This window comes from Kogia breviceps, chromosome 2, assembly GCF_026419965.1.
Source record: "Kogia breviceps isolate mKogBre1 chromosome 2, mKogBre1 haplotype 1, whole genome shotgun sequence".
NCBI classification, from domain to species: Eukaryota; Metazoa; Chordata; class Mammalia; order Artiodactyla; family Physeteridae; genus Kogia; species Kogia breviceps.
In genome coordinates this window covers 666429-690325 of record NC_081311.1, presented here as the reverse complement: position 1 = coordinate 690325, position 23897 = coordinate 666429, and the positions used below count along the sequence as shown (strand labels likewise).

Sequence of the window (23897 nt, the reverse complement as noted above, 5' to 3'; positions counted from 1 at the left end):
GGCGGTACCTAATTTAATTCAGCGAAAGAAGTTAATCCTCCCTCCCAGCCGGGCGTCCCTCCAGCCGGGCCCAGGGGGCTGGCTTTGCTTCCCCTGGGAGGAGCCCACTGTCCCTCCTGATGACCAGCTTGGCCATGTGATTGCTGTGGCCGGGGGGAAAGATGGGCCGGACGACAGACGCCAGCCCAAGTGGAATCTTCAGGGTCCCTGGTGTCCACCAGCTTCCTGGCTCTTTGTCTCACTGTGAGAATGGCGTGTCCCAGACCTGCCCCAGGTGAGAAGACCGAGATCTGGTGGTGAGGATGTTTCTTATACAGCATCACTGAGCGGAAGCTGGCTAAGATATGACCAGAGAGTGAGAAGCGGCTCTTTCCAGACCCCCAAGTGAGGAGGGCAATTTGTGCTTTGAAGTCTCTAGTTGGGACAAGCGTTTATTCGGGTGACACTGGAGGGATCCTCACCGTTTCCTCGCTGTCACTTTACCTGGTTTATGGGGCAGACAAGGAGTGTGTCCCACATGTGTGTCCCTGTCTCCAGGTCGTGCCCGGAGACTCGAGGGGCAGAGACTGACCGCAAGCCCCTGCGCTCCAGCGGCGGGGACAAGCTGGCGGGAAAGGCCTCTGGGCACTTACGCTCAGGGTCCTGGGACAGGAGGGGCCTAGGGGCTCCCAGAGGCTCCCTGAGGAAGGGACGCAGAGCTGAGCCTCCTGGAGGGTAGGAACTGGGGCTGGTTTCTCCTGCTCTCAAGGGAAGCCTTACAAACCCAGGAGGGAGGCCCGCACGGGCAGGCCGGAGCCCGGCCGCCGCACGACTGTCCTCGCGGGTCTCTAGGAGCCCGCGTGGCGGCCCCACCTGACACCCTGGGATTCCCACCGCTGGAAAGAACCCCAGGAAGCCCCCGAGGGAGCAGTAGGATGGGCCTGGAAACATCCAGCTGCCTAAAGAGTCGGAGGCCAGGGCACAGGGCAGGCGTCACCGAAGGGGCCTTGGGCCAGGCCACGGAGGCCAGGCACCGCCTCCCCGCCCGGCCCAAAGGCAGGAAGCAGGCGGCTGCTGGGTCCCCGACTCAGCCTGTGTGCGGTGCCCCCGAGGCTTCCCCCAGAGGCACAAACGTGAGCAGGGACACGGAGCAGAGACGTGAGGCCACATGCCTCCCCCAGGCCCCACCCCAGGGGGTCGCCAAGATTTCCTCTGCAGCCCCTGCCCTGCCACCCGAGGGCCAAGGGAGAGCCTCCGCCCAGCCTGGGTCTGGACATTCAGGGGCCTCTGGGCACACGGAAGGGGGGGGGTCCCGGGCACACAGGGATGCAGACTGGGACTCCGTGTGCTTTGTGGGCTCCAGCCATGGCAGAGACCGACTGACTGCAGAGTTTGGATTGTCGTTCCACCATCGGGGAGCCCTTGCTGGCCCCAGGCGGCCCCAGGCCAGGGCCGCATTCTTGACATCTTTGGCGAGATGACCGCTGTCAGGGATTTGGGTGGAGAGAAATTGCGTTTTCAAACAAACCTTGTTTTCTGGTTGTGAAGGTGACAGACACGAGGTGCGAAACATTGAGCGTGATGAAGGAGGTAACCGTCTGCCGCGCCTCGGCCTGCAGCCCCAGCTGGCGGTGCGGCCAGCGTCCTTCCCACCTCTGTCCACTCACACTCCTTCACTCATTCGCACGACCGCTGAGCGAGCGCCGGCCGGGGGAAGACACTGCCCCAGGCCCCGGGGACAGCGACCCCCAGGGACGGAACGCACAAAAGACCTCGCGTGCGGGAGGTCTCACACTCCGTGAGATCCGCCCCCCACGGAACTAACACACACTCACACACACACACTCCTGTCTGTGCCCCTTTTCCCACCGGGCCTGTGTCACAGCATCTTCATGGAACCGCTCGCTGTTCAGCGCCCAGAATCGCTCAGTCCTGCAGACCAGTTTTTGGGGGGCCCCCTAAAGGGTGTCACCCTTAGCAGTTATACTGGGAGGACCACGGGGTACATATGCAAGACCTCTGATGTCCGTGTTAGGACAAATTGCTGCAAGCCCCTGACCGGGTCTCCAGATGTCTGTATTAATCCTGCTGGCGTGTAGTTACAGCCGATGTCTTCGGCCTTCTGTGATCTCACTTTGTGTCTTGCTTTCCTTCTCCCCTGTGGTTCCCCCAGTTCTCATCCTTTGTCATCCGGTCTGCTTTTTAGTCTCTTTTGGCTCGGGCACAGCGTGGGGACCCAGGAGCTCCCCCGGGAGTCCTGGGCGGTCCAGGCGAGGAAGGTAGGGCTGTCCCTGCCAGACAAACGCAGTTTGTGGCTGACGCGAGCAGAAACCGTGGGCCAGACAGTAAAAGCTCTAAGGGTCACATCTCGAGACACAGCTACAGCTGACAACAGTGGAAGCCACAAGCTGTTCTGAAGACAAACCTAGCACCCAAATCCTTAAGAGTTAGAAAGAAATGACAGAAATGCACAAAGCAGCAAAAAGAAACCCAACTGTGGTCACGAACTGTAACTCACCTTCTCCATCCATGACGGCCCGTCAGCTGCAGCGACTGGAAGGATAAGTGGTCGATGCTGGGATCTAATAAATATATCGAATTCTCCGTCCTGAGCACAGAGGCAGGACACAGTTACAGGAGTGGACCATACATTATTCACAAAGTAGATATCAATAGTTTCACCAAAACAGACAGATTGCTTGTATCCTGGGAGCACAGTACCCCGGGGTGCAGCCATGTATGAAGTGTGAGACGCCCATGAAGACATGGGCAAAGTGGGGGGACCCTGCTATGACAGCGCTTCTAGTAAGCTAGCACTTTGGGAAAATCTGCGCGTCATTTCATCATTAAATATATGGACACTTACCCTCAGAAAAGTCCTGGAAGTACCCGTGGCACCAAACCCTGTCCTGGGGAGGAGCCCGGAGAGGAAGGGGAGGAATTTGGAGGAGGGCGGGGCTTGGAGCGGAAGGGGAGGAGCCCGGGGAGGAGGGGGAGGAATTTGGAGGAGGGCGGGGCTTGGAGCGGAGGGGGAGGGCAGACCTTGCCTTCCTCCTTGTAGTCCCTGCTGCGCGCGCTCTTCGGTTTTTTCTATGAGCAGGGATTACTTTTGTTAATTAGAACGACAAAGGCCCTCATCCTGGGAACTGAGTGGCCGTTGGTCATGACTGATGAGGCCAGGCTGGGGTCCGGGAAGACCTGCGTTTGTTGGAGCTCGAGGACCATTTTCTCCGGCCGAAGTGAGTTCGGAGCAGCCTGCCCTGTTGGTTGTGGGTCTGTCGGCAAAACAGCAACGCAGCAGGTGGCAGGCCGAGCCCGCGGGGCCAGGCGGCAGCGGGGTCGGCGGGCCGAGGGGTGTGGCCGGTCAGGCACTGCCCGAAGCTGGCCGTGGGGCGAGGTGGTCCTGGCCACGGGGTGCCCGTGACGGCACCGTCCCCTGAGCAAGACCCCCTGACTGGTTCCTAAGGGCGCCACGAGCCTGCTGGGCCGCAGTCTTGGGCTCATCCACGGGCCGGCCTCGCCCGCTCGTGGCCCTGGCTTCCACGAGCCTCCGCCGCGGGCTGCACCCCGCGGGACCGTCACCGCGACGGCCTCCTCGGAGGCCCCCTGCGCTGGGAGAGGCCTGTGCCGGGGAGGACCTCGCCAGCCGGCGGCGAGCTCCTGGCAGGAAGTGCACCGCCGTGCACGTGGCTGCGAGCTGCCTCACCCCGGACTGCAGAGCCGGCTAGCGGGGCGGCTGCAGGCGGAGCCCGGCGGGGCGACGGGCACACGGTCGTGGTCAGCGAGGGCAGGAGGACTGCGCGGGAGTGGAGGGGGGCTGGAGGTCAGGGCGGGGCCACACAGGAGGCGGACGGCCCCCAGAGGGATCCGACCCCTCCGGCCCTGCCTGGAACAAGCTCCCATCAGGACCCGGCCGGCTCTCCTCCAGCTGATCTGAGCTCTGCGTCTGGGCAAAATCGTTTGTTCTAATCTTAATTTCTCATTAAACCGGTTCCAGAGCCAGCAGATCAGGTGGTGATTCCGTAGCTTTATAATACTGGCACTTCAGCGGGGCAGGTGGAATCAGCCAGGATGCCGGAGTGGTCAGGATGCTTGGATGCTTGGAGCCTCGAGAGCTCTGATGCTTGGACGTTGGCCCCAGGACAGCAGGGGCTGCAGATAAATCTTCTTTCCACTTTCTACTCAAATGCTAAGACGTAGGCTCTAAGGGTGATGTCTATGCTCAGTTTTCAGGGAAATCCAAAATAATCTCTTGCGAACGGTGGATCCGAGGAAAGGGCTCGGGGGCCAACAGGCAGCCCGGGGTGGGAGGCTTGTGGACGGCGGCCTGGGCCAGGATTCCGGCTCCTCGGCAGATGGCTGCACCTGCGGCCACCACTGGCTCTCTGTCCACACTTGTCCCGGCTCCTGAAACTTGCCCCCATCACCTGTCACTGCCCGGTCGTTCCTCAGGGGTCACGTGTGACGGGTTACATCACAAGCAAAGGATGCTGTCCGTGTCAGTGATGTCCACGCGGACAGTGTCATGACACGGTCCCCAGAGGCAGCGGCAGAGGCCGAACACCGTCCCTCTCCCTAGGCTTTCCCTGCCTGCACGCCCCCCACCTCTGCCTGCCTGGGGCTCTGTCCTTCCTGTCCCGGCCCCCGTATCCAGTGTTCCCGGCCTCCACCCGGAGCCTCTCCTCAGAGCCTGGGCCCGTCCAGGCACAGCTGCCCCTCCCGCAGAGGCCAGAGTCGCCCCCGTGGGGAGGGGCTGCGCAGGCCCGGCAGACCCCTGATCTCGGGGCACCGGGGCAGAGGAGGCCTCTACCTTGTTATCCCGATGCCATCTCTCACCTCGTGTCACAAAGAATTAAAATCTATAATAAGAAAATTTAAGAGCGCCCCATCAGCTCCTTCCCGGCCATTAGCCAACCGCACGGGGGTATTAATCTCCTCATCTCCCCTTGGTCTCAATGAATTGTGATAAAAATGTCAAACAATTAGATTATATTGTGGCCGTGAGAGCCGTGTGACTGATTGGCAAGGCGGGACGCATCCCTTGAGTCACCCTGACCGAGGGGGCGGCTGCGCGCTGCAGTACCTCCCCCGGGACCCCCTCCGAGTCTGCGTGGGCACCCGGTCCATCCGAGGTCAGCGTTGGTCCAGTGAGCAGGGCTGTCCCTAGGGACACCTGCTGCTGGGCACGGGGCCTTGGGGACCAGGGTGATGCTGGGGGGAGGGGAGGAGCAGGCAGCACCCGCCCAGGACGGACCCCCGGAGGCGGAGGTCGCAGGCCCCTCCCAGAGTCTGCCCCACGGAAACGCTCTGCAGAAGGGCTGTGGCCCGTGGAGAAGCCTCGGGGTCTGCAGTCCGGCCCGAGGCGGGAGGGAGGTTGCAGGCGCCACTTCCCAGGAACCACGCTGCCTTCTTCTTTATAAGGGTGGAGACGTACTGAAAATTGATTTCTCTGCTGGAAATGGGATAATTAAACTGGTTGTTTCTATCTCCATCATCATCGTAATAAAGTGAGAGGACAGCGGGTTATGCACGGCGTGAAGTAATACCGTATGTCTTAATGCAAAGGGAACATTAATTGAATACGAATGGCCTTTCGTGAAGTTGCTGGGTTATATTTCAGAGCTATGGGATAATGATGCCAGTTGATCATTTTTACAAGATATAAAATTACTGGCTCCTCCAGGACGATCATTAAGGAAAACAATTGCTCACAGTAATTGAAAATAGAGTTTTAATTATTTAACACAGAATTTAAACTATTAGAGACCAGCGTTGAATGAGGGAACTTAATAGAAATTTATATACGGGCGCCTGTGAACATTCTACCTTTATCAACCTGCCAATTTCTTAATCCAGATCAACCTGGAAGGGCTGCTTTAGCTGTGATTGTGAATTAAACGCTTGCAGAGGAGGGTGGGCACAGGCGCCCCAGGCCCAGGTGGATGGGGGAGCTGGCCGGAACCACAGGAACCACAGGTTCCTGGGCAGCGTGGTGAGGGGCAGCCGTGCCCTCAGGTGGGCACCGGAACACCCCACTGGGAATCCCGGGGTGGGGAGGGGCAGTGCAGGAGCTCAGAGAGCCCGTGCCTGGAGGTGTGAGCCCGGGGCCACGGCAGACCAAGGCCAGGGTCTCCCAGGCGGCCAAAGCGGTGGCCACGTCGTGGAAGATGGACCTTGGTCTGTGCCTGGCGATGCTGTCCCTCGGGATTCGATGAGGAAGGAGGTGCTGACCCGGCTGGGAGCTGGGACCACCCTCGAGGCAGGTCCTATGAGCATGAGCCCCCCACAGCCCGGCTGGTCCAGCTCCAGAGCCGCCGTCCCTGGGCCCCCAGCCCAGTCTGCCGCCGCCCCCACTTGCCCTCTGGTGCCCTCGCTTCCCCGGTGATGAGGGGGACCCCAGGCTGCCTTGCCCCATCTGGAGAGGCCCCTCCAAGCCCGAAGGACCCTTGTCCCAGTGCATCCGACCTGTCGTGTTGGCAAGCAGCCTGTTTGAGGGTGGGACTGCTTTACACAAGGTTTCTGATTAAAATCTTGAAATGGGAAGTCCTCTACCGTGTTGTGTGAAACCACCAGGAGCTCACTGTGCAAAAACGCAGAAAAATCCAGAAACCATCAAAACATGGGCTTCTGCCTTTGTGTGTCCCTGAGAGCTTTTCTCCCTTTAATTCCCCCCACCTCCGAAATTTCCCACAATAAAAGATGTTGTTAAAAGAACCTCCATATTTTAAAAATATGAAAATCACTATTTCCAAGACATAAATTCAGAAAACAAACTGAACTTTTAAGCAGGTGATTGACGAGCAGGAACCGACTGGTCCGATTCGTCGGCTGCCGCGGGTGAGGGACCCACGCTGCTGCCCGGGACCCGCGGGGCCTGGACACAGGCAGAGCGGCTGCGAGGGTGGCGCTGGGCCCCTCTCCTCCCCATCCGGCCCGCCCTGGGGGCTGCACTTTCCGGGGCAGGGGGTGGGGCTCCTGGGCGACCAGCTCCAGGGCGTGGAGCCCATCCGGAGTCTGGAGCTCAGCTTGGACCAGAGCCAACTGCCGATGGGCAAGTCGGAGGCTGGGCGAGGGCAGCGGCGGGGTCTCCCGGGGCCCCCGGCCCCCCGTGCCCCGTGCCAGGGCGCCCCATCATCCACCTGCGTCCTTTCTGGACCGTTTAGAACTTGCAGATCTGGTCGTCCTTTCTCAAAGGGCTGAAGGGCTGTGTCCACCATTCAAATTACATTCTGTCTCCTATTATTTCCAATAAATTCCAAGTGATCTTTCTTCTTATAGTTTTTAGGGTTACATAAATTTCACCTACGCAGTTCTTTCATGCTTGAATATATTACAGAATGCCACCTCTGTTACGGGAGCTAATTGATACTGTGATTTGTTATGTTCCTGGGACATAATTCAGAAAGCTGCTGTCGAGGCTTTGACACACGGAACGGCACTCACTGTCGAACATCTCTCACAGGAGCAGGTGCAGCGTCAGGTAAACACGTGGCGCTGCACAGATGAAATATTTCCAGAAGCTTTTACTCTTGTTGTTTGGGTGGGTGCCAACATCTCTCTAGAAGAAAGCTCATAGTTCCAATGCTGCTTGATTTGAATTTATTCCCTGGTCATTAGTTAGTGCTTTAAAAAAAAAAAAAAAAAAACTGGAACAAGTATGTGTATATATTTGAAAAAAGGAAAAAAAATCAAACACAAAGGAGGGGAATCACCACCTCTCAATCTAATCAAAGAGGAGCTTTAAAAAAAATTTTATGGTGAATTAATGATAGATTCACAGGAAGTTGCAGAAATAGCAAAAGCAGTGCAGTGTGTCCTCCACAGCACACACTCGCCCCCCGGGGGGGGGTTGCCCCAGAGAGCGGCAAACCAGGAGCCCAGTTTGGTGCTGCAATCCGGGCTGTGGGCCCAGTTCTGTTTCCACCACTTCAACAGGCATTCGTGTGTGTGTGTGTGTGTGTGTGTGTGTGTGTGTGTCTGTGTTGTGTGTCTGTGTCTGTGTGTCTGTGTGTGGGAGGGGCACTGTGAAATGTTATCCCATGTATAGGTTTGTGTCACTGTCACAACCGAGGTACAGAACCTGGCTTTGCCCCAAGGCTCCAGTGGGCCTGTTCTCCTTCTCTGTTGTTCTGTCCTTTGAGGATGTTGTATAAACGATACCGCAGGGCGTGATCTCATCGCTGTTGGCTTCTCCACTCAGCACGACGCCCCTCAGGTCCATCCAGCCCCGGTTGGCTTCCTTTCCGTCGTGGGCATTCCAGCAAGTAAACGTGCTGTTTGCTTAACTGTTCGAGGTGAAGGCATTTGGGTTGTTTCTAGTTTTTGCTCTAAGGGGATGGAGCTGCTATAAACATTCATGCACGTGCTTGTGTGAACCTAAGTTCCCATTTCTCTGGGATAAACGCAGAGGCTGGGCCGCGTGCTAGCTGCACACACAGTTTATGAGAACCTGCCCAACTCTTTTCCAGAGGGTCTGCACCATTCGAGAGTCCCGAGAGCAACGCACGGGAGACCCAGGTTCTTTGCATCTTCCCCAGCATTTGGTGTTTGTTGCTATTTTTCATTTTAGCTGTTTTAGTAGATACGGTAGTGATATCTTATCTCGGTCTTGATTTGGGCCTATTTTTTTTTTTCTGTACCATTTGGGCCGCCGTGCGTCTCGGCCCGGGAAGTCGCAGCACCGCTCACTCTGCACCTAAGAGCAGGGAGGCCGTGCTGCAGGGATGCAGTCTTGCCAGCTGGTGCCCAGGGCACGAGGTCAGGGTGGAGCCCTGTGCCTGCTCACGTACCAGGGGAACCTTCCCCTGCTCTGCCACCTCCCATGTGCTCAGCTCCCGGGCCTCCCAGCCCGGACGGTGACCAGGGTCAGTCAGCCTGGGACTTGGCATCCTCTGGCCATTGGGTGGCTTCTTCTGTCTGCCACGTGGCCCCAGAAGTAGGCGAGGTAAACGGGACTTGAGGCCTGCTTGGGGACATGACTTCTGTGCGGACACCGCACCTGTGCTCGGAGCCTGGCAGGACAGACTGGGAGCTCCGGGAGCACCTGGGCGCCCTGGAGATGGCAGCCCAAGCAGCCCCGGGGCCAGCGGCCCAGACCGTGCACTCTGTGGCCTGGCCTCGGCGGACCTGCGGAGCTGCCTGCCAGGACCCGTGCCAGAAGGGGCTCCGACCCTCCCTAGCCCCCGTCTGTGCGCCCTCTAATGGGCTGGCTCCACCGCAGAGAGCCCAGGAGCGGCCTCACGCCCGACCCTCAGCCACAGGCCTGGGGGCTCTCGGGACGCAGGGTCCTGGCCAGTCTGCTGCCCACGCGTGCGCCAGGCTGGCCTGGGCACGGTGTGAGGAGCTCTCCCGGTGACCGCGGCATCTGTCCTCCTATGGCCACCTTCAACTCCAGCTGAGTGTCCATCTCTGGGGACAGCGGCCTCTCCCAGGGCTCACTTTGCCCAGTGGTGACCGCGGGTGGCGGCTGGACATCCAGCTCTGGTGGAGGAGGCTCTGCTGCACGTCCCATAGCAGTGGGTGCTCTGAGATCAGGGATTGGGGGGGCTGGGGGGGCCCCTCCCCGGGGGGGCCCTCCTCACTCCCCCCCTCCCCACTCCCCCCCTCCCCACTCCTGTCTCTGGAACCTGCAGTCACCCTGCAGCCCCAGTGACGCCCTCAGCCTCCTGGGCTCAGCCTCCAAGGCACGCCCGTTCATCCGTTCGCTGGGCAAGCACCTGCTGGCCCCGCCACGGCCTGGCGCTGGACAGAGTGCCCCTCTCCAGGGATTCCCAGCCCAGTGGTTGGAGGTGACCACAGACTGTGACGCGCCAGGAGTGGCCAGCGAGGAACAGGACAAACAGGGCGTCGCAGGCCCGCCCCCGCCTCCCCGAGGCCCTGGATCCAGCCTGCCCACTGGCTCTTCCCGCCTACCCCTGCCTGGGACGCCAGGGCTGGCAAGTGTACTCCCGGCCACTCCACCCGGGAGGCGTTTGGAGCGGACATCCCGCCCCCTCACGGACATCCCGCCCCCTCACGTCTCCTTGGCAACGCCCCCGGGAACTGAGTGGGCGAGGTCCCGGGCTGGGAGCCTGGGAGCCCCGCCCCGGACGTGAGTCCCCAGACTGTGGAAAGCTCTGGGCAGGGAGAGGAGGCCCGGGGGCTCATTTCACACAGCCACAGCCTCTCTTTGAGTTCTGAGGTGCTGGGCGGTGCTGGCGTCTGCGTCGGCGGCGGGTGCAGAACCAGAGCTGGTCCCTGCTTCCAGGCGCACAGAAACACAGCTCGGAGGTGACGCAGCTGTTTACTAAAGCACTTCAACAGACTCTGTCCTCCCAGCGATTCCGGTCTAAGAGCCGGGGCACGAGGGGCTGGGGCCGCCAGCTGCGGAAGCCCATGGAAGGCACACACCCCTCTCCCAGCGCCCGACACGGGGACCCCAGGGAGAGCCTGGAGCCGCGAGGGGCCCGGGGGCGCAGGCCGCTGTGGGGTGGGCCTGGACGCGTTCCTCCTTCAACCCGCGCTGCAGAGCCCCCCGAGATGCTCTCCTCCCCCCGACGGGGCCCCGGCTTCACCGTGAAGGGAGAAGCAGGTGCACCCGCCCTGTGCAGAACGGGGGCCGGCGGGGGGGGGGGTCTGGCAGCGCAGCCTGGGAGGAGGTCACGGGCGGGGAGGCCGGGGACACCAGGGAGGGGGATGGCGGATGGTGGGGAAGGGCTGTGGGGAGGCGCGGCCCCGTCACACGATGACCTGGTGCGGCAGCCCGTAGAGGACCAGGTTGAGGGTGACGGCGAGCTGCTCCGAGCCCTGCGCCTGTGGCCGGAAGAGCACCAGCCTGTCCTTCCAGGTCTGCAGAGACTCAGCTGTGGGGAGAGCAGACGGGGCTTGCGAAACGCGGGGCTCACGGCGACAGGATGCCTGGGGCCCGATCAAGGCTCATGGTGCGTGCGGGGGGCTCAGCAGAGGCGAGGGTGCTGCCCGCTCGGCCTCCGGTCGCAGCCCGGACGGACGGGGGCGCCGCCTCTCGCCCACTCGCACCTTCACTCGCTCGCCCGCTGGCTCGCTCCACAAGCAAGCATTTATTGTTTGGCAACCACCTCCCGGCCACGTGGACCACGTGAGTTTTGAAGTTAAGCCCCTTTCGCCTTGTGTATTTGAAAATGTCATGATTTAAATGACCCTGGGATAAACCTTTCTTCGTGACGGTAGATTCTCCCATCAACGTATTGCTAAAGCTTAGACTACCCCGCGCTGCGTTTAAGTTTTTTACACCAGAACCCGCGTGTAAGGCTGCCGCTGCATGTGGACTTCAGGGTTCCATTTGCCTTGAAGGAGGACTGGGTGGGCTCCCCGCGCCCCCCCACCGAGAGAACACACCAGGGCTTTGGGGGTTTGTGGGACGGACTTGAGCTGTTTCGAAGATAACGATGTTCCAGTGACCCGTGTGTGTTTCCGTAAAGACATTCGGTGCCAGATCTCACTGTCGGCAGCGGTCTGTGGGAGGCTGACGGCCCCCGTCAGTGCCGGCTGACCTTCGGAGGCAGCGCAGACACGGGAGAAGCGGGGGACCCCTGACCCTGTAGCCTGAGGGACGAGCAAGGAGGTAGGGCCATTTCTAGTTACCGTGGTTGACAGTTTCACCGGTTCCCCTCTTCTGAAGGAGGCAGGTCGTTCTCCCGATCGGCTGGCCGCTTGTCAACAGATCTGGAGAAGAAACACCCGTTCAGAGGGGCCGTTAACACCCCACGGGCTTCCGGGAGCCCCGCGGGGCTTCAGGGCGGGCCGGCTGCCCGCGCGACTCACTTTCCCACAGGACGCTCGCCCGCGTCGCGTTGTCCTGCAGGTCCGTCAGCCACTGGTTCGCCACGATGCTTCTGACCCCCGCCAGGCTCAGGAGCACGGCCGTCTCGATGGGCCCCTCCAAGGACAGTTGCGGTGCACTGCGGGGGACCGAGCTCCCGTGGGCCGGCAGCAAAGGGCCCAGTCCGAGCCCTCCTCCAGCCACAGCCCGAAGAGCATCGAGTGTTGGGCCGTGTATTTGGACTGACAGCTCTTCGGGTTCTCGGAAGAACCAAGAATTCCGCCCCCGCCCCCGCCCCGCACACAATTAAACACCATGTAACAAGAAAAGTCATTTCTGAGTACTGCCAAATCCCTCTGGACGCTCCCAGCCGTGGGGCGCGGAGCCAGGAGGGGCGGGTGGTCCTCTGCTCTGCCTGCCTGCCGGCCACAGAGGCCCTGGGGTGTGCGTGACAGGCGACGCGGGGAGCCCTGAAGCCAGGGTGCCCTCCCAGCTGCCAGCCGTGTTTCCTGGCCCAAGCCCAGCTGCCTGAAGTTCCAGCCAGGCCTGTGGTCTGTGCTGGCACTGTCCATCCCCCCGCCCCGGGACTTTGCCAGGCAGGGTCTGGGGGCCAGATCACGGCATCCCAGCTGCCCAGGGGGTGCAAGGACAATGCCCCAGGCGGACAGCCGCGGCTCATATTCCCCCCCCCCCCCGCCCCCCGCCCGGCCAGGTTCCTCATCAGCTGCCGGAGGCCAGGCTGCAGGCTTGAGCCCGAGCGGAGGGGACCCCGGGCACCTCTTGCTCTCCGAGGACTCCACGTGGCGCCGCATGCTCTCGTGGGACCGCGCTAGGTCCAGCAGGACCACCACCTGGCACTCTGTGGTCACAGGAGGGGCGGCTCAGTCGCGGGGCACCCAGGGTGAGGGCGCCATGCAGGCGGGGGTGTCGCCCAGGGCGAGGAGGAGAGCGGGAACTCGGCCCGACCTGACCGAGGCTCGACTCCACTCACCCCCTTTCTGGGTCGCGTGGGCTGCACGGGCAAGCCGGCCGTTATTTTCCTCGGCGGACCCACACCCTCCACATCCTCCTTGGGTGACCGGGCCGGGCGAGGGAGGGAAGCCCACCCCGGGGCCTGCCGCAGCTCTCCCTGCCTCGCACGGGGCTCTTGGCTCCCAGAGGCCACCCATGAGGCACTCCGGCTTGCCAGGGGCTGGGCGTCGGTGGCCCTGGCCCCGTGTGCCCACTGAAACGGGGCCAGCGTCCGAAATGCAGCTCTTGGATGTGGGTGTGCGGAAAGCCCCACAGACGCAGAGGCCAGGTGTCAGGGGCCGTCCCCAGAGGGGGCCGAGCCTCCAGCTGTTGAGGACACAGGCCTGGCTGGGAACGGTGGGGGCACCCGGCGACGCTGTCACCTCTACAGGCGCCTGGGAGCCTGTGATTTCCTCAGCGTCACCCCCCAGCTCGTCTGAGAAGGTCTGGAATTCAAGTTTCAGAGAAGCCTGTCTCTACCTTTTCCGGGGGTAAGAGCGTGGGGACCCCGCCCATATCGGCAGGGCCTGGGGCGGAGACGGGCTGCCGGGCTGGGTCCGGGTACCCCGACCACGGACAGTGTCCACCTGTGCCACACACCCCAAGGGTAGGGGCCTCTCTGAGGGGTCCCTGAAAAGGCCCCCACTCAACCGTGCATAGTGGCCAGCTACCCAGCAATCCCCTCAGGAGAAGGTCACCTGAGGGCAGGCCAGACAACAGTCACGGACACCCTGAGGGCGGGCTGGGTGGCGCAGGGGCCAGTGCACAGTGAGAGGGCAAACGGGGCCAGAGTGCCTGCATCTCAAGTGGAAGAACTGGTGGGAAGGGGCTGTGACCAGCACTCTCCAGAAACACCCGCCCAGCCTTCCTGCACTCTGCAGGTCCAGCCCTAGAGGGGTGACCCCTCCAACGCCTGACCCTGGCCAGGCCTCTCAGAGAAACAGAGGAGGGGGACTGAGGGCAGGAGGCGCCCTCGGTCCACACTGGCCCCCCAACCCAGGCCCTGCTGTGCCTTCCTAAAGCGGCCCCCCAGCCCTCCATCAGAGGACAGGGGAGACGCCTGATAAGACACAGGGGCTCCCTGCTCTGTCCCCGTGTGGATTCGACTTGTGCCGGCGGGTCTGGCGGAGAGGCGGGCTTTTGGGAGGGGGGTCTCACCTTCCAGATTCATGGCGGCCAACCTTTCTACCAATATATGGGACAGGAAGCTCTCCATCCCGTAGAAGAAAAAGCCTCCGCAGCCGCCCAGGAGCTGCTCCCACTCGGCCTGGCTGCCAAGGGAAGGAGGGAGACCCGGGGTGGGGAGACGGCGGGGACAGCCCCGTATCTGCTGCAGCCACGGGCTAAGGACGCGATCCGGAGCAGACTGTCCCCGCGTTCCGCGCCACGCCCTCCCCCTGGGGCGGTTACTCTGAAAAGCCGCGGAGGGTCTTTCGTTCTGCCAAGGAGCCCAGGTCCCTGTCCCAGATGGCCCCGCCCCTCCCGGGCCCCGCCCTCCTGGGGCCCCGCCCCCTCCGCGAGGCCCCGCCTGGAGGTTGGGCCCGCACACCCGCGAGGGATGGGCCCGGCCCTTGTGCAGGGGCGCACACACCGCAGGGGCCCAGGTCCGCATCAAGGATCTGGGGATCCAGGCACCTCCGTGCACCAGAGGGAAGGGTCTGACAGGACAGAAGTGGGGGTCAGGGCAGGAGGGAGCCTCGGCGGGACGGGGAGGGGCCAAGGGGCCGCATGCGCAGCGCCCCTCGGGCTGGCGCACCGCAGCCACCGCAGGACGGCGTCCCGGGAACCCAGATGCCAACCTGGGAAACTGCTTATTCCCCAGATGCCCCGCCCATCTCGCAGTGAACGTGTCTCGGAATCTTTCCAAAATTTCACGGGTCACGGACACAGGAGTCAGCATATCTGCAGCCAGAATCGGATGGTGACAAAATTTAGGAGCACTGCGCGTGTGGGTACGGCTGGCCCAGGGGCCCTTGGTGGCCCCTGGCTGGCAGGGCGGCCTGGGCCTTGGGCCCTCACAGACGGGGGCCCCGGGGGTGGGGGAAATCAGTGCTCCTTCCCCCCTTTGTGGAGAGATGAAAACACCAGCTCAGCAAAAGAGGGGCGGAGGAACCTGTCCCGGAGCCGCAGAGGCAGCCCTCAGCCACACCCGCAGGCCCGGAGGCGGGCCCATGTCACACAGCCGTCGCCCGGACTGGCTGCAGACGGTGAGGGCGGGGTCTCGGAGCACACCAGTGTCCCCCTCCGGCCCCACCGTCAGCGTAGCAGGAGGTGACAGAGGGCCGGGTGGCAGCAGAGGCCGAGACACCCGGTCCACGATGCGCCGAGCGCTGTGGGCGGTGTATGGCTGTGCGTGGGCGGGAGGGCTCACCTGGGCCTCGGGCCTCCTCGTAGGGGTCCACAACGACTGGGCCTTGGTTAAGGAGAGACAGGACCACACGCTCGTGCCTGGGGCTGAAGCAGCATCAAAGGATACATCTGAAGTTGTCCGCGTCGACCGCGATGCAGTTGGGGGGTATGATCCGGGACACGATGCCCTGCAAAGACAGTCAGGGGTCCTTGGGGATGCGTGCTGGGGGCAGGGCCGGACCTCGGTCCCCCTCTGGCTCTCCGCCTCAACGGGGCCTCGACCCGCCTACCTTTGCTCCCTTCTTTGCTATGCTTCTCTTTCTGTGATCTTTATCTCTGCTCTCCTTTTTCACGTTCCCTTCTGTTGAGACAAAAACAAGAAGTGGTGATGTCCTGGAACTAGACAGAGGCCGTGGTACACGATGTTCGAATGCATTAAATGCCACCGAATCGTTCACTTGAAAACGGTTAATTTTATGTTACGTGAATCTCACCTCAATGAAAAAAAACAAGAAGCGGTGTGAACAGCTGATTTTCATTTCTGTAAAGTTGAAATGGCAGTAATCTCTCAAAGGTAAAGGCTCACAGGGCTGGGAAAGGCCCGGGCCAGGAGCCCTCAGGAAAGGCACGGCTGCCAGAGGTTCCCGGGCCCATGCGGCTGCCCGATCACACACCATGTGGAGCACCTACCGGTGTGCCTGCTGAGCTGGCCCCGTCGCAAAGGGCCGGGCCCTGCTGGCCCCTCTCCCTCTTGCAGGAGGATTTACACCCTGCCCCCGCTGCACTCCCGTTCTGGTGAAGGTAACCGAAAATAATGCCAGTTTCCTTCATTCCCGTCCGGCCGCCTCGGAGATGTAAGCGCTGATATGGGCCTCTCTGCCATGTCCCAGCTTTACGGGGGCACCACTGGGAAGCAGTTTGCCCTAGATTTGGATGGCTTTCTCCACCAGGATGAGTAGAACTCCTGGTTTGCTAAGAATTTCTATCACGGATGCATGCATTTTATCAAATGGTTTTTTTCCTTCATCATCTGGGACGTTTCTAAGTTCATTTTCCCTTTCACCTGTTCCTCTGTGATGTCTGTACGTTTTTAAGGTCACACTTGGTGATGAAATGTTACATGTTTCTTTCTTTCTTTGCTACTCTTGAGTAGTTTGGGTGTCAGGGTCTGGACTGGCCAGCAGAAGATGGCTTTTTTTCTTCTACTTGGGGAGACGTGTATAGCCTGACATGCCCGGTTTCCTGAAATTTTGGTAGAATTCAACAGGAAAATGGTAAAACCAATATTTTTTGTGGGGAAATGTAAATCCATTGATCTTCCTTTCTTCGCTATGAGGCTGTTGGGTTTTCTTTCCTTCTTGAGTCTCCGAGTTCTTTTTTTCCTAGGACTTTGTCCACTTTGCTTAAATTTTTGAATATATTGTCAAAAAGTTGTTCATAATAGTCTCTTATTCTCTTAAATCTCCGATGCTCTTTAGAGTTGGTGTCTCTTTTATTTCTCATATTGTTTATTTGTGCCTTGTCTATTTTTTTCTGGCTCATTCTCACCCAAATGTGTCTATTTTATGAGGTTATTTTTTCCCAAATAACTAATTTTTGTCTTTGCTTCCTATTTTGTTGGTGTCTGTTCATGATCCTTTAAGCATTTAAAGCTAAAGGATCCTTCTAGATTCTGCTGTAGTAAACATCCAGCCAGTCTTTGACATTTCTATGATCGCTTCTTCTGAGTCCCATGAGTTTTTAGAAGTCAATGTTTTAAAATTTCCGAACGTATGGGAATTTTAAAAAGCTGTCTTTTGGGAATTGGTTTCTAACCTCATCACATGTGGCCTCAGCCAGTTTCTGTGATTGTTCCACGTGAAAAGAACGTGAGTTATTTTTCAGACACAGGGTCCATGGGTCCATTAAGCCAAGTCTGTTAAGTTTGTTTGTGCTTTCTGCTCGTCTGACCTTTCAGTCGTGGAGGCTGGAACCTCCCATCGCGGGAGTGGGGGGCCCACCAGCCTCGCCGCAGGTGCTTGTTACTTGCTGCTTCTGGTATTTGAGGCTCTTTGATGCTCCCTCGCCGTCATCACTGTGTGATGACCCTGCCCTACTGATGCCCGTGGCTGGAAAGTCGGCTCGGGCGGACAGTGAGATGGCGGCCCTTTGGGTGGCTTGCCCGCCCGGCACCTCTCTTTCCATCCTTCTGCTTTCTGGCTTGTGTGCCTCCTTTCTGTTCCGGAGAGTCTCACGTGGCCGGCGTCCTACTGACGTGCTCTTGTTACTGTGTCTTCAGTCGGCAGGTGTGGAGCACTCACTCGTTTGGTTCCTGATCTAACGGATGGGCCGCGGCACCCGGCCTGTGGGTTCTCCATGCTCCCCGCTCCCTGTGTGCGTCTCCGTCACTGGCTCTTTGTAACTCGACTGAGGGGTTGGTTCACTTGTTTTTCTTACTCATTCTCCCTCTTTTTTTTTTTTTTTTTTTTTTGCTGTATGCGGGCCTCTCACTGCTGTGGCCTCTCCCGTTGCGGAGCACAGGCTCCGGACGCGCAGGCTCAGCGGCCATGGCTCGCGGGCTTAGTTGCTCCGCGGCATGTGGGATCTTCCCGGACCAGGGCACGAACCTGTAACCCCTGCATCGGCAGGCGGATTCTCAACCACTGCGCCACCAGGGAAGCCCTCTCCCTCTTTATTGGTGGAATTTATACACCAGTTATGCTCTTTCGTGATTATCCTTAAAGGTTTGCCATGAATATTTAACACTCAAAGGGCATTCCTCCAGCCTGAAGGGTTCAAGGCTCTGAGAACACTTCACTCTGGGACCTGCAGAATCCTTCTTTTTATCCCCACTCCGTAATGCACTGAAAAGACTTCACTCACATTTATGCAGTATTTTTGTTACTTTATGGTGAGAGTTTGTATTAGGGTCTAGTTGCTGCAGTAACAAATTACCACAAATGTTGGGGCTTAAAGCACCACCAACTGATTACCTTACGGTTCTGGAGGCAGGAGTCGAAAGGGTTCCCACTGGATTAAAATCCAGGTGTGAGCGAGGCAGTTTCTTTTGGGAGGCTCCAGAGGAGAATCGGCTGCCTTGCCTTTTCCAGCCTCCAGAGGCGCCACGAGCTCCTTCCGCTACCTCCGCACCCTCCTGCCTCCCTCTTTTCAGGACCCTGGCGATGACACTGGGCCACCCAGACGATCGGGACAGTCTCCCCATCTCAGGACCCTTCACTGAATCACATCTGCAAAGGCACTTTTGTCACATCAGGGCACCTCCTCTTGGGCCCGGGGTCAGGGCGTGGGCGCCTTTGGGGCCGTGATTCTGATAACCCCACCGGAGGGTGGTCTGCTCTTCCAGACAACGCTGGCAGTGCAGAGCCGTGGGGACAGGAAGGCCCTTTCAGTAAATGGGGCGCGCACAGCGGGGGACTCACGTGGGAAAGAGAGACCTGCCCCTTCTCTCACATTGTGCGCAAAACCGATTTCGGATGGAAGATACGTAAAGACGTGAAGGACAACAACCAAAAGGAGACGTATTTAGAAGACATCATAGAATATCTTCATGATCTTCACGTAAGAAAATATTCTTTTTAAAAAGACCCCAAAAGCACCAGCTGTTAAGGGAAGATGGATACATTGGACTATATTCAAATATTTTGTTCACCAAGAGGTACCACGTAAAGGAATGAAGAGACCAGCTGCAGACTGGGAGGAGATCTGTAGTTCATAAAATGATCAGAAAATTTGTACAAACCTAAAGAACAAAAGCCAGATAACCCAAGCGAAAAACTGGCCAAAGACTAGAACGGATTTTCATAAGTGAGGACATCAAACGGCCCACAAAATGTGAAAGGGGCTGGGCTCCCCAGCAGCAGGGGGTGCAGATCGGTGGGGCTCGAGCCTGAGGCCCCGCCGGCTGCTCCTGGTGAGCCCAGCACCGTGGCCTCTTGGGGGCGCAAGGCCTGTTCTCTCTCCGCTCCTTTCTATCTGGCCCATTAGCGTCCTTTCATTTAAGCTGATTTCCTTAAAGAAGCATGCTTTGGACCTTGCGTTTCCATTCCCAAAGGTGATCTTTACCTTTCAACTGGGGTGTCTGGACCTTGTACGGAGACTGTGATTACTGATGCAGTTGGGTAGAAACACACCATCTTGCTGTTTCTCTTTGTCCTGTCTGTTCTTTGTTCCATGTCCCCTCTTTTTTCCTGCCTTTTTCCTGATTAATCGTATTTTTTTTTATGATTCCGTTTGACTTCCTCATTGTGTACTAGCTGTACCTCTTTGTTTCTGTTTTCAGTGGCTGTGCTGGTCCAGTACCCCGAGCCTCCATTCTCCACCTCCCACCAGCCTTTGCTGCCCCACAAGTTACATTTATATAATGTTGTAGAACCCCACGACACGGTGCTTTTATTTTTCACTCTAAGCTGTCAACATCTTTTAAAGAGATTTTAAATTAAGAAAAAAGCTTTAAATATTGACCCACCTAATTCCAGTTCCTGGTGTTTATTTCTTTGTGTAGATGCACGTTCCCATGTTTTTTTTTCCTGCCTGGAGAACACTGCAGCATTTCTTGTGGGGTAAGCAGGCCTGCTGGGAAGAATTCTTTCAGCTCACCTATTTCTGAAAAAGTATTTCACCATTGTTTTTGAGAGTTATTTTCAAAAATATCTGCATTGATAGATATTTTCTTTAATAATTTAAAGAAGTTCTTCTTCATGGCTTGCATTGTTTCAGCCGAGAAGTCTGCTATCTCTCTTGTATTTTTTCTGGATACATAATGTGTCTTTTTTCTTTGGCTGCTTGTCAAATACTCTATCACTGGTTTTAATCACCCTGACTACAATGGTCCCTGGTATGGTTTTATTTCTTGTGTTTGGGATTCTTTGAACTTCTTGGGTCTGCAGGGTTACAGTTTTCATCAAAATTGGGAAAAATTGGCCATTATTAACTCAAATGTTCCCCCTGCAAAGACACCAGTTACAGGCAGGTTCGTCTGCTTCACTTTGTCCAACAGCTCACTGGTGCTCTGTTTTGCTTTTTGTTTGGTTTCTTTTCAGTTTTTTCCTGCTGTTACTTCTTCAAGCTCACTAGTTTCTTCTCCTGTCATATGTCGAGTTGCATTAATGCTGCCCAGGGCACGTCCCTCCTCAGCAGAAGTTCAGTTCTGGTCCGTTTTACATCTTCTGTCTCTTGCTTACCACCTCCTGGAACACGTGGATTATAGTTATAGGAACTAACACCTGTATCACCTCTGGGTCTGCTTTTGATTGGCTTTTCTCTTAACCACGGGTCTTTGCATGCCAGGTGATTGTTGATTGGACGCCAGACATTTTGAATTTTTCCTTGTTGGGTCCTGAATTTTTTAAAAAACTCTATACATCTTGAGCTTTATTTTGAGATGCAGTTAACTTACCTGGAAATAGTCTGATCCCTTGAGGCCTATTTTTAAGTTCTGTTGGTGGGACTAAAGCCAGTCTCCCTAGTGCAGACAGGCAATGCCCTCTGGTTCCTGTACCTGATACCTGTGAATTATAAGATGTTCCATTCTGGCTGTAGTCTCCACACACGCCTGCACTGACCAGCTCTCAGCAGAAGACTGAGGGGGACCCTCTGCAGGTCTCTCCTCCCAGGACCGCCTCGGGTCCCCGGTCCCTCGTCTCCTCACCTCAGGGCGACCTCCAGGCTCTGCCTGCTCCCCTCCACCATGTGCAGACTCTCTCCAGGCAGAAGGCTGGGGCTCGCCTGCTTATTTCTCTCTCTCGGGGATTGCTGTCTCCCCCACTGCCTCCGTTCCCCGATATCTGAAAACCGCTGTTTCATATATTTTTCAAATTATTTATTTGTTTGTTTGTTTGATGTGGACTATTTTTAAAGTCTTTATTGAATTTGTTACAATTCAATATTAGCTCCCCGACCAGGGATCGAACCCGCACTCCCTGCATTGGAAGGTGAAGCCTTAACCACTAGACCGCCAAGGAAGTCCCTGTTTCATGTATTTTTTTCTGAGTTTTTGTTGTTCCAGCTGGAAGTGCAAATTTGGCCCCCGTCACCTCATCTTGGATGAAAACAAAAGTCCAATCTATCTACTTTTAACGTAATTTGATACTTACCGTAGTACAACATATATGCAGAGAACTGCACACAGCACCAGTGCACAGCCTGGAGAATTTTCCCACCCCAGGCACATCCGTGTCACAGAACGTGATCATGCCTGAGTCTCTAGCCACCCCCAGGCCAAGCCAGGTCCCCCTTGTCCTCTCCCTCATTGCCTCTCACCATCTGATTGACGATGAACTGTGTAGTTGGTTGGTTACCCCCAGTCCCCTCCTTTGAAACAGAAGTACGTGAGGCCAAGAGCAAAGTTAAATTTCCTGTTCAGGGCACGTCTGGCACCTAACAGAGCACGGGCACATAGCAGGTGTTCTCTGAACGAACCTGGGCCTCGAAAAGGATGGCAACACCTGATAACTATTTTTTGACAAGAGTTACATTCTCTTATCGTGAAAGTCACTTAAATATTTGCATTTTAAAGTCAAGTATCAGTGTAGCTCTTACCTGTCTCCTTTCTACGCAGGCGGTTACACAGCATCTGGAGAGAAAACTCCCGGGACACGGAGGAGACCATCCCTTCATCGAACACGGAGAGACCTTCTAATGGCAGCTCCAGAAGATGCGTGTCAGCGATCAGGATGATGCTGTCTGCGACCTCGGGCTGCACTGTGGGCGGGAACGCCAGCGGCTACCGAGGCAGCGGCAGACACCTGATGGCAAAGCTCTGCCCCCCGACACTGGGGCCGCCTGGCGGCTGTGCAGCCCCCACCCTGCGGGAGACGCGGAAAGGAGTCTGAACGGGGCACAGCGCGCAGACGTGCCAGCGCCGTCTTGGGGGTACACGCTGGTTTGGATGGTGCGGCCGGGTCACAGCCAGGACCTGGACAGAGCCCAGGCCGTGGGGACGTCGGGTCCTCTGTGGTCCTGAGGGCCGCCCAGGCTCCGTGGCCACTCTGGAAGCAGGTGCTGGAGCCACAGCTCCTCCTCACCAGGGAGCCCCTTCAACGGACGACCATCTGCACTAACCCCCTCCCCAAGGACTGTCCAGACAGGGGCCACGGCCTCTGGGGACAGCTCCGTTAGAGGAACAGTAGTGGTGCTCCCGTGACACCACAGCTTCTCCAGCCGTCGGGACGCCGGTGCAGAGGCTGAGGACACCAGACATGTCAACGGAATCAACGTGTTTGCAAAGTCAAGTCAAGTTGCTTAAAATCCAACAGGTTTTCATCTGGGAACTTTTAGGGCAGAAGCTCAGGACACACAGCGGTCACCGGGTTCCTGACCTCTGCACACACAGCGCGGCGCTGGGACCTCGGGCACTGGGGTGACTCAGCCACGGGGCGGGTGGCGGGGAGCAAAACAAGAGCATTTCAGCTTCCACTTAGGAAATCAGCAGACTGCTGACCCAGGAGGCCCAAGGCCCTCCTGCCGCTGACGTGCTCAGGAGGGTGACGGCGACGTCACCGTGGTTTTCGCCCGGGCATCCGGCAGGGCAGGGGCATCTGCGGTCACGTGGGCAGCGGCGGGGTGGCGTGAACCTTCCGGGAAGGCTGCCCCCACCGGCCCCGCTGCAGCCACAGAGAGTGCAGCTCTGCCGGCCTCCATCCCACAGACGCGGACCTGGGGCCCCACTCACCCTGCGGCAGGGACGCTTTTCTCTCCTTGTCTTTACCCTTGCATTTTCCCAAATCCGCAACGACTGTGGGAATTGGTGCTCTGAAAGGCAAAGGCAGAGATTCAGGTTTTAAAAACTCCATGAAAATCACTGAGAACAGGGACAGCATCTCCTCAGGCTGTTCCCACCAGGGCAGTGAGGGCCACGAGACCCTCCCGGCCCGCCGTTGGGGACCGTGAGCACACAAGATTCAGGACGCTCTGGCCTGCTGGCCAGTCGGGGAAGTTCACGTGCCCGAGCCCTCTACCTTCTCTCCCACCAAACACAGACCCAAGGGGCCAGGCATTTCACCGTGCTCTCCCCTCCTTCCCACCCCCAGGCCAGCGGCTCAGAGGGCGGCAGGGGCCTGCACGGTGGGGACGCTCCCAGGAAAGGTTTCAGGCAGGGCCAGACTTCCTCCCGATGGCAGGCGGACAGAGCCCGGGCTTCTGTTCTCAAAGAGCCTGTGCACATCTCCCATTTAATTGAATGGTCGGATTCAGCGGAGAGAGAAGCCCACTAAGCCTATGGCACTGTGGCCTCAGAGATGCGAGTTTCCACGAAGGAAACAGCTCTGACTTTCACACACCCACGGCCAGTCGCTCAGCTGGCCCTTGGACCCAGGGAGTGCTTCCAGGCCGCACCCCCAGCCCGCCCACCCCAGCCCTGGCGTCACAATGCCCATGGCTCGTACCTGTGCACACCTGTGTGCACCTGTGGGGACAGAGAGACGACACGACCCCGCACCCCGAGGGCTCGGGCAATCCAGACGGCGCCCGCTCTCCGCGCCCGCTCTCCGCGCCCTCAGTCCCCGGGCTCCTCAGCAATCAGCCCTGGATGGGTACCTGGCTCCCGGGGGGCAGCTAAGCAGCGGTAACAACGGCTTCAGATACCCCTCCATGCGCTTCACGACCTCCGCGAGCCTCTGCGGAGAGCGTTCTTCCCTTCTCGGGGCCACGCCTTCTGACTCCTTCTCAACCCAGAAGACAGCCGCAGTCAGCGGTGACAAAGGGGAAGAGGGGCGAGACCCTGCAGGCGACCCCCCAGGACAGGCCCAGCTCAGCAGCCAGGCGCCCCCGACCCCCCGACTCC

The 23897-nt window shown here is 58.3% G+C and overlaps 1 protein-coding gene and 1 long non-coding RNA gene across 2 annotated transcripts in view; both read right to left on the bottom strand.

Annotated features, from left to right (window-relative positions):
* Nucleotides 1-415: 415 nt before the first annotated feature.
* LOC136793671 (uncharacterized) lies at nucleotides 416-2902 on the bottom strand. The gene is made up of 3 exons (XR_010839281.1): nucleotides 2846-2902; nucleotides 2498-2587; nucleotides 416-2270 (listed from the first exon to the last, which is right to left on the bottom strand). It is a non-coding gene; the product is annotated as an uncharacterized lncRNA (long non-coding RNA).
* Nucleotides 2903-10242: 7340 nt separating this feature from the next.
* The window catches only part of CFAP46 (cilia and flagella associated protein 46), an 88365-nt gene continuing 74710 nt past the window's right edge, over nucleotides 10243-23897 (bottom strand). Inside the window, exons 48-59 of the mRNA XM_067023764.1 lie at nucleotides 23651-23775; nucleotides 22788-22867; nucleotides 21656-21817; nucleotides 15409-15479; nucleotides 15246-15306; nucleotides 15141-15176; nucleotides 14569-14671; nucleotides 13928-14040; nucleotides 12536-12617; nucleotides 11761-11897; nucleotides 11581-11661; nucleotides 10243-10820 (exon numbers count right to left, since the gene is read on the bottom strand). Coding sequence (XP_066879865.1) covers nucleotides 10696-10820; nucleotides 11581-11661; nucleotides 11761-11897; nucleotides 12536-12617; nucleotides 13928-14040; nucleotides 14569-14671; nucleotides 15141-15176; nucleotides 15246-15306; nucleotides 15409-15479; nucleotides 21656-21817; nucleotides 22788-22867; nucleotides 23651-23775 — 1176 coding nt within the window. The 3' untranslated portion in view covers nucleotides 10243-10695. The remainder of the gene's footprint in view (nucleotides 10821-11580; nucleotides 11662-11760; nucleotides 11898-12535; nucleotides 12618-13927; nucleotides 14041-14568; nucleotides 14672-15140; nucleotides 15177-15245; nucleotides 15307-15408; nucleotides 15480-21655; nucleotides 21818-22787; nucleotides 22868-23650; nucleotides 23776-23897) is intronic.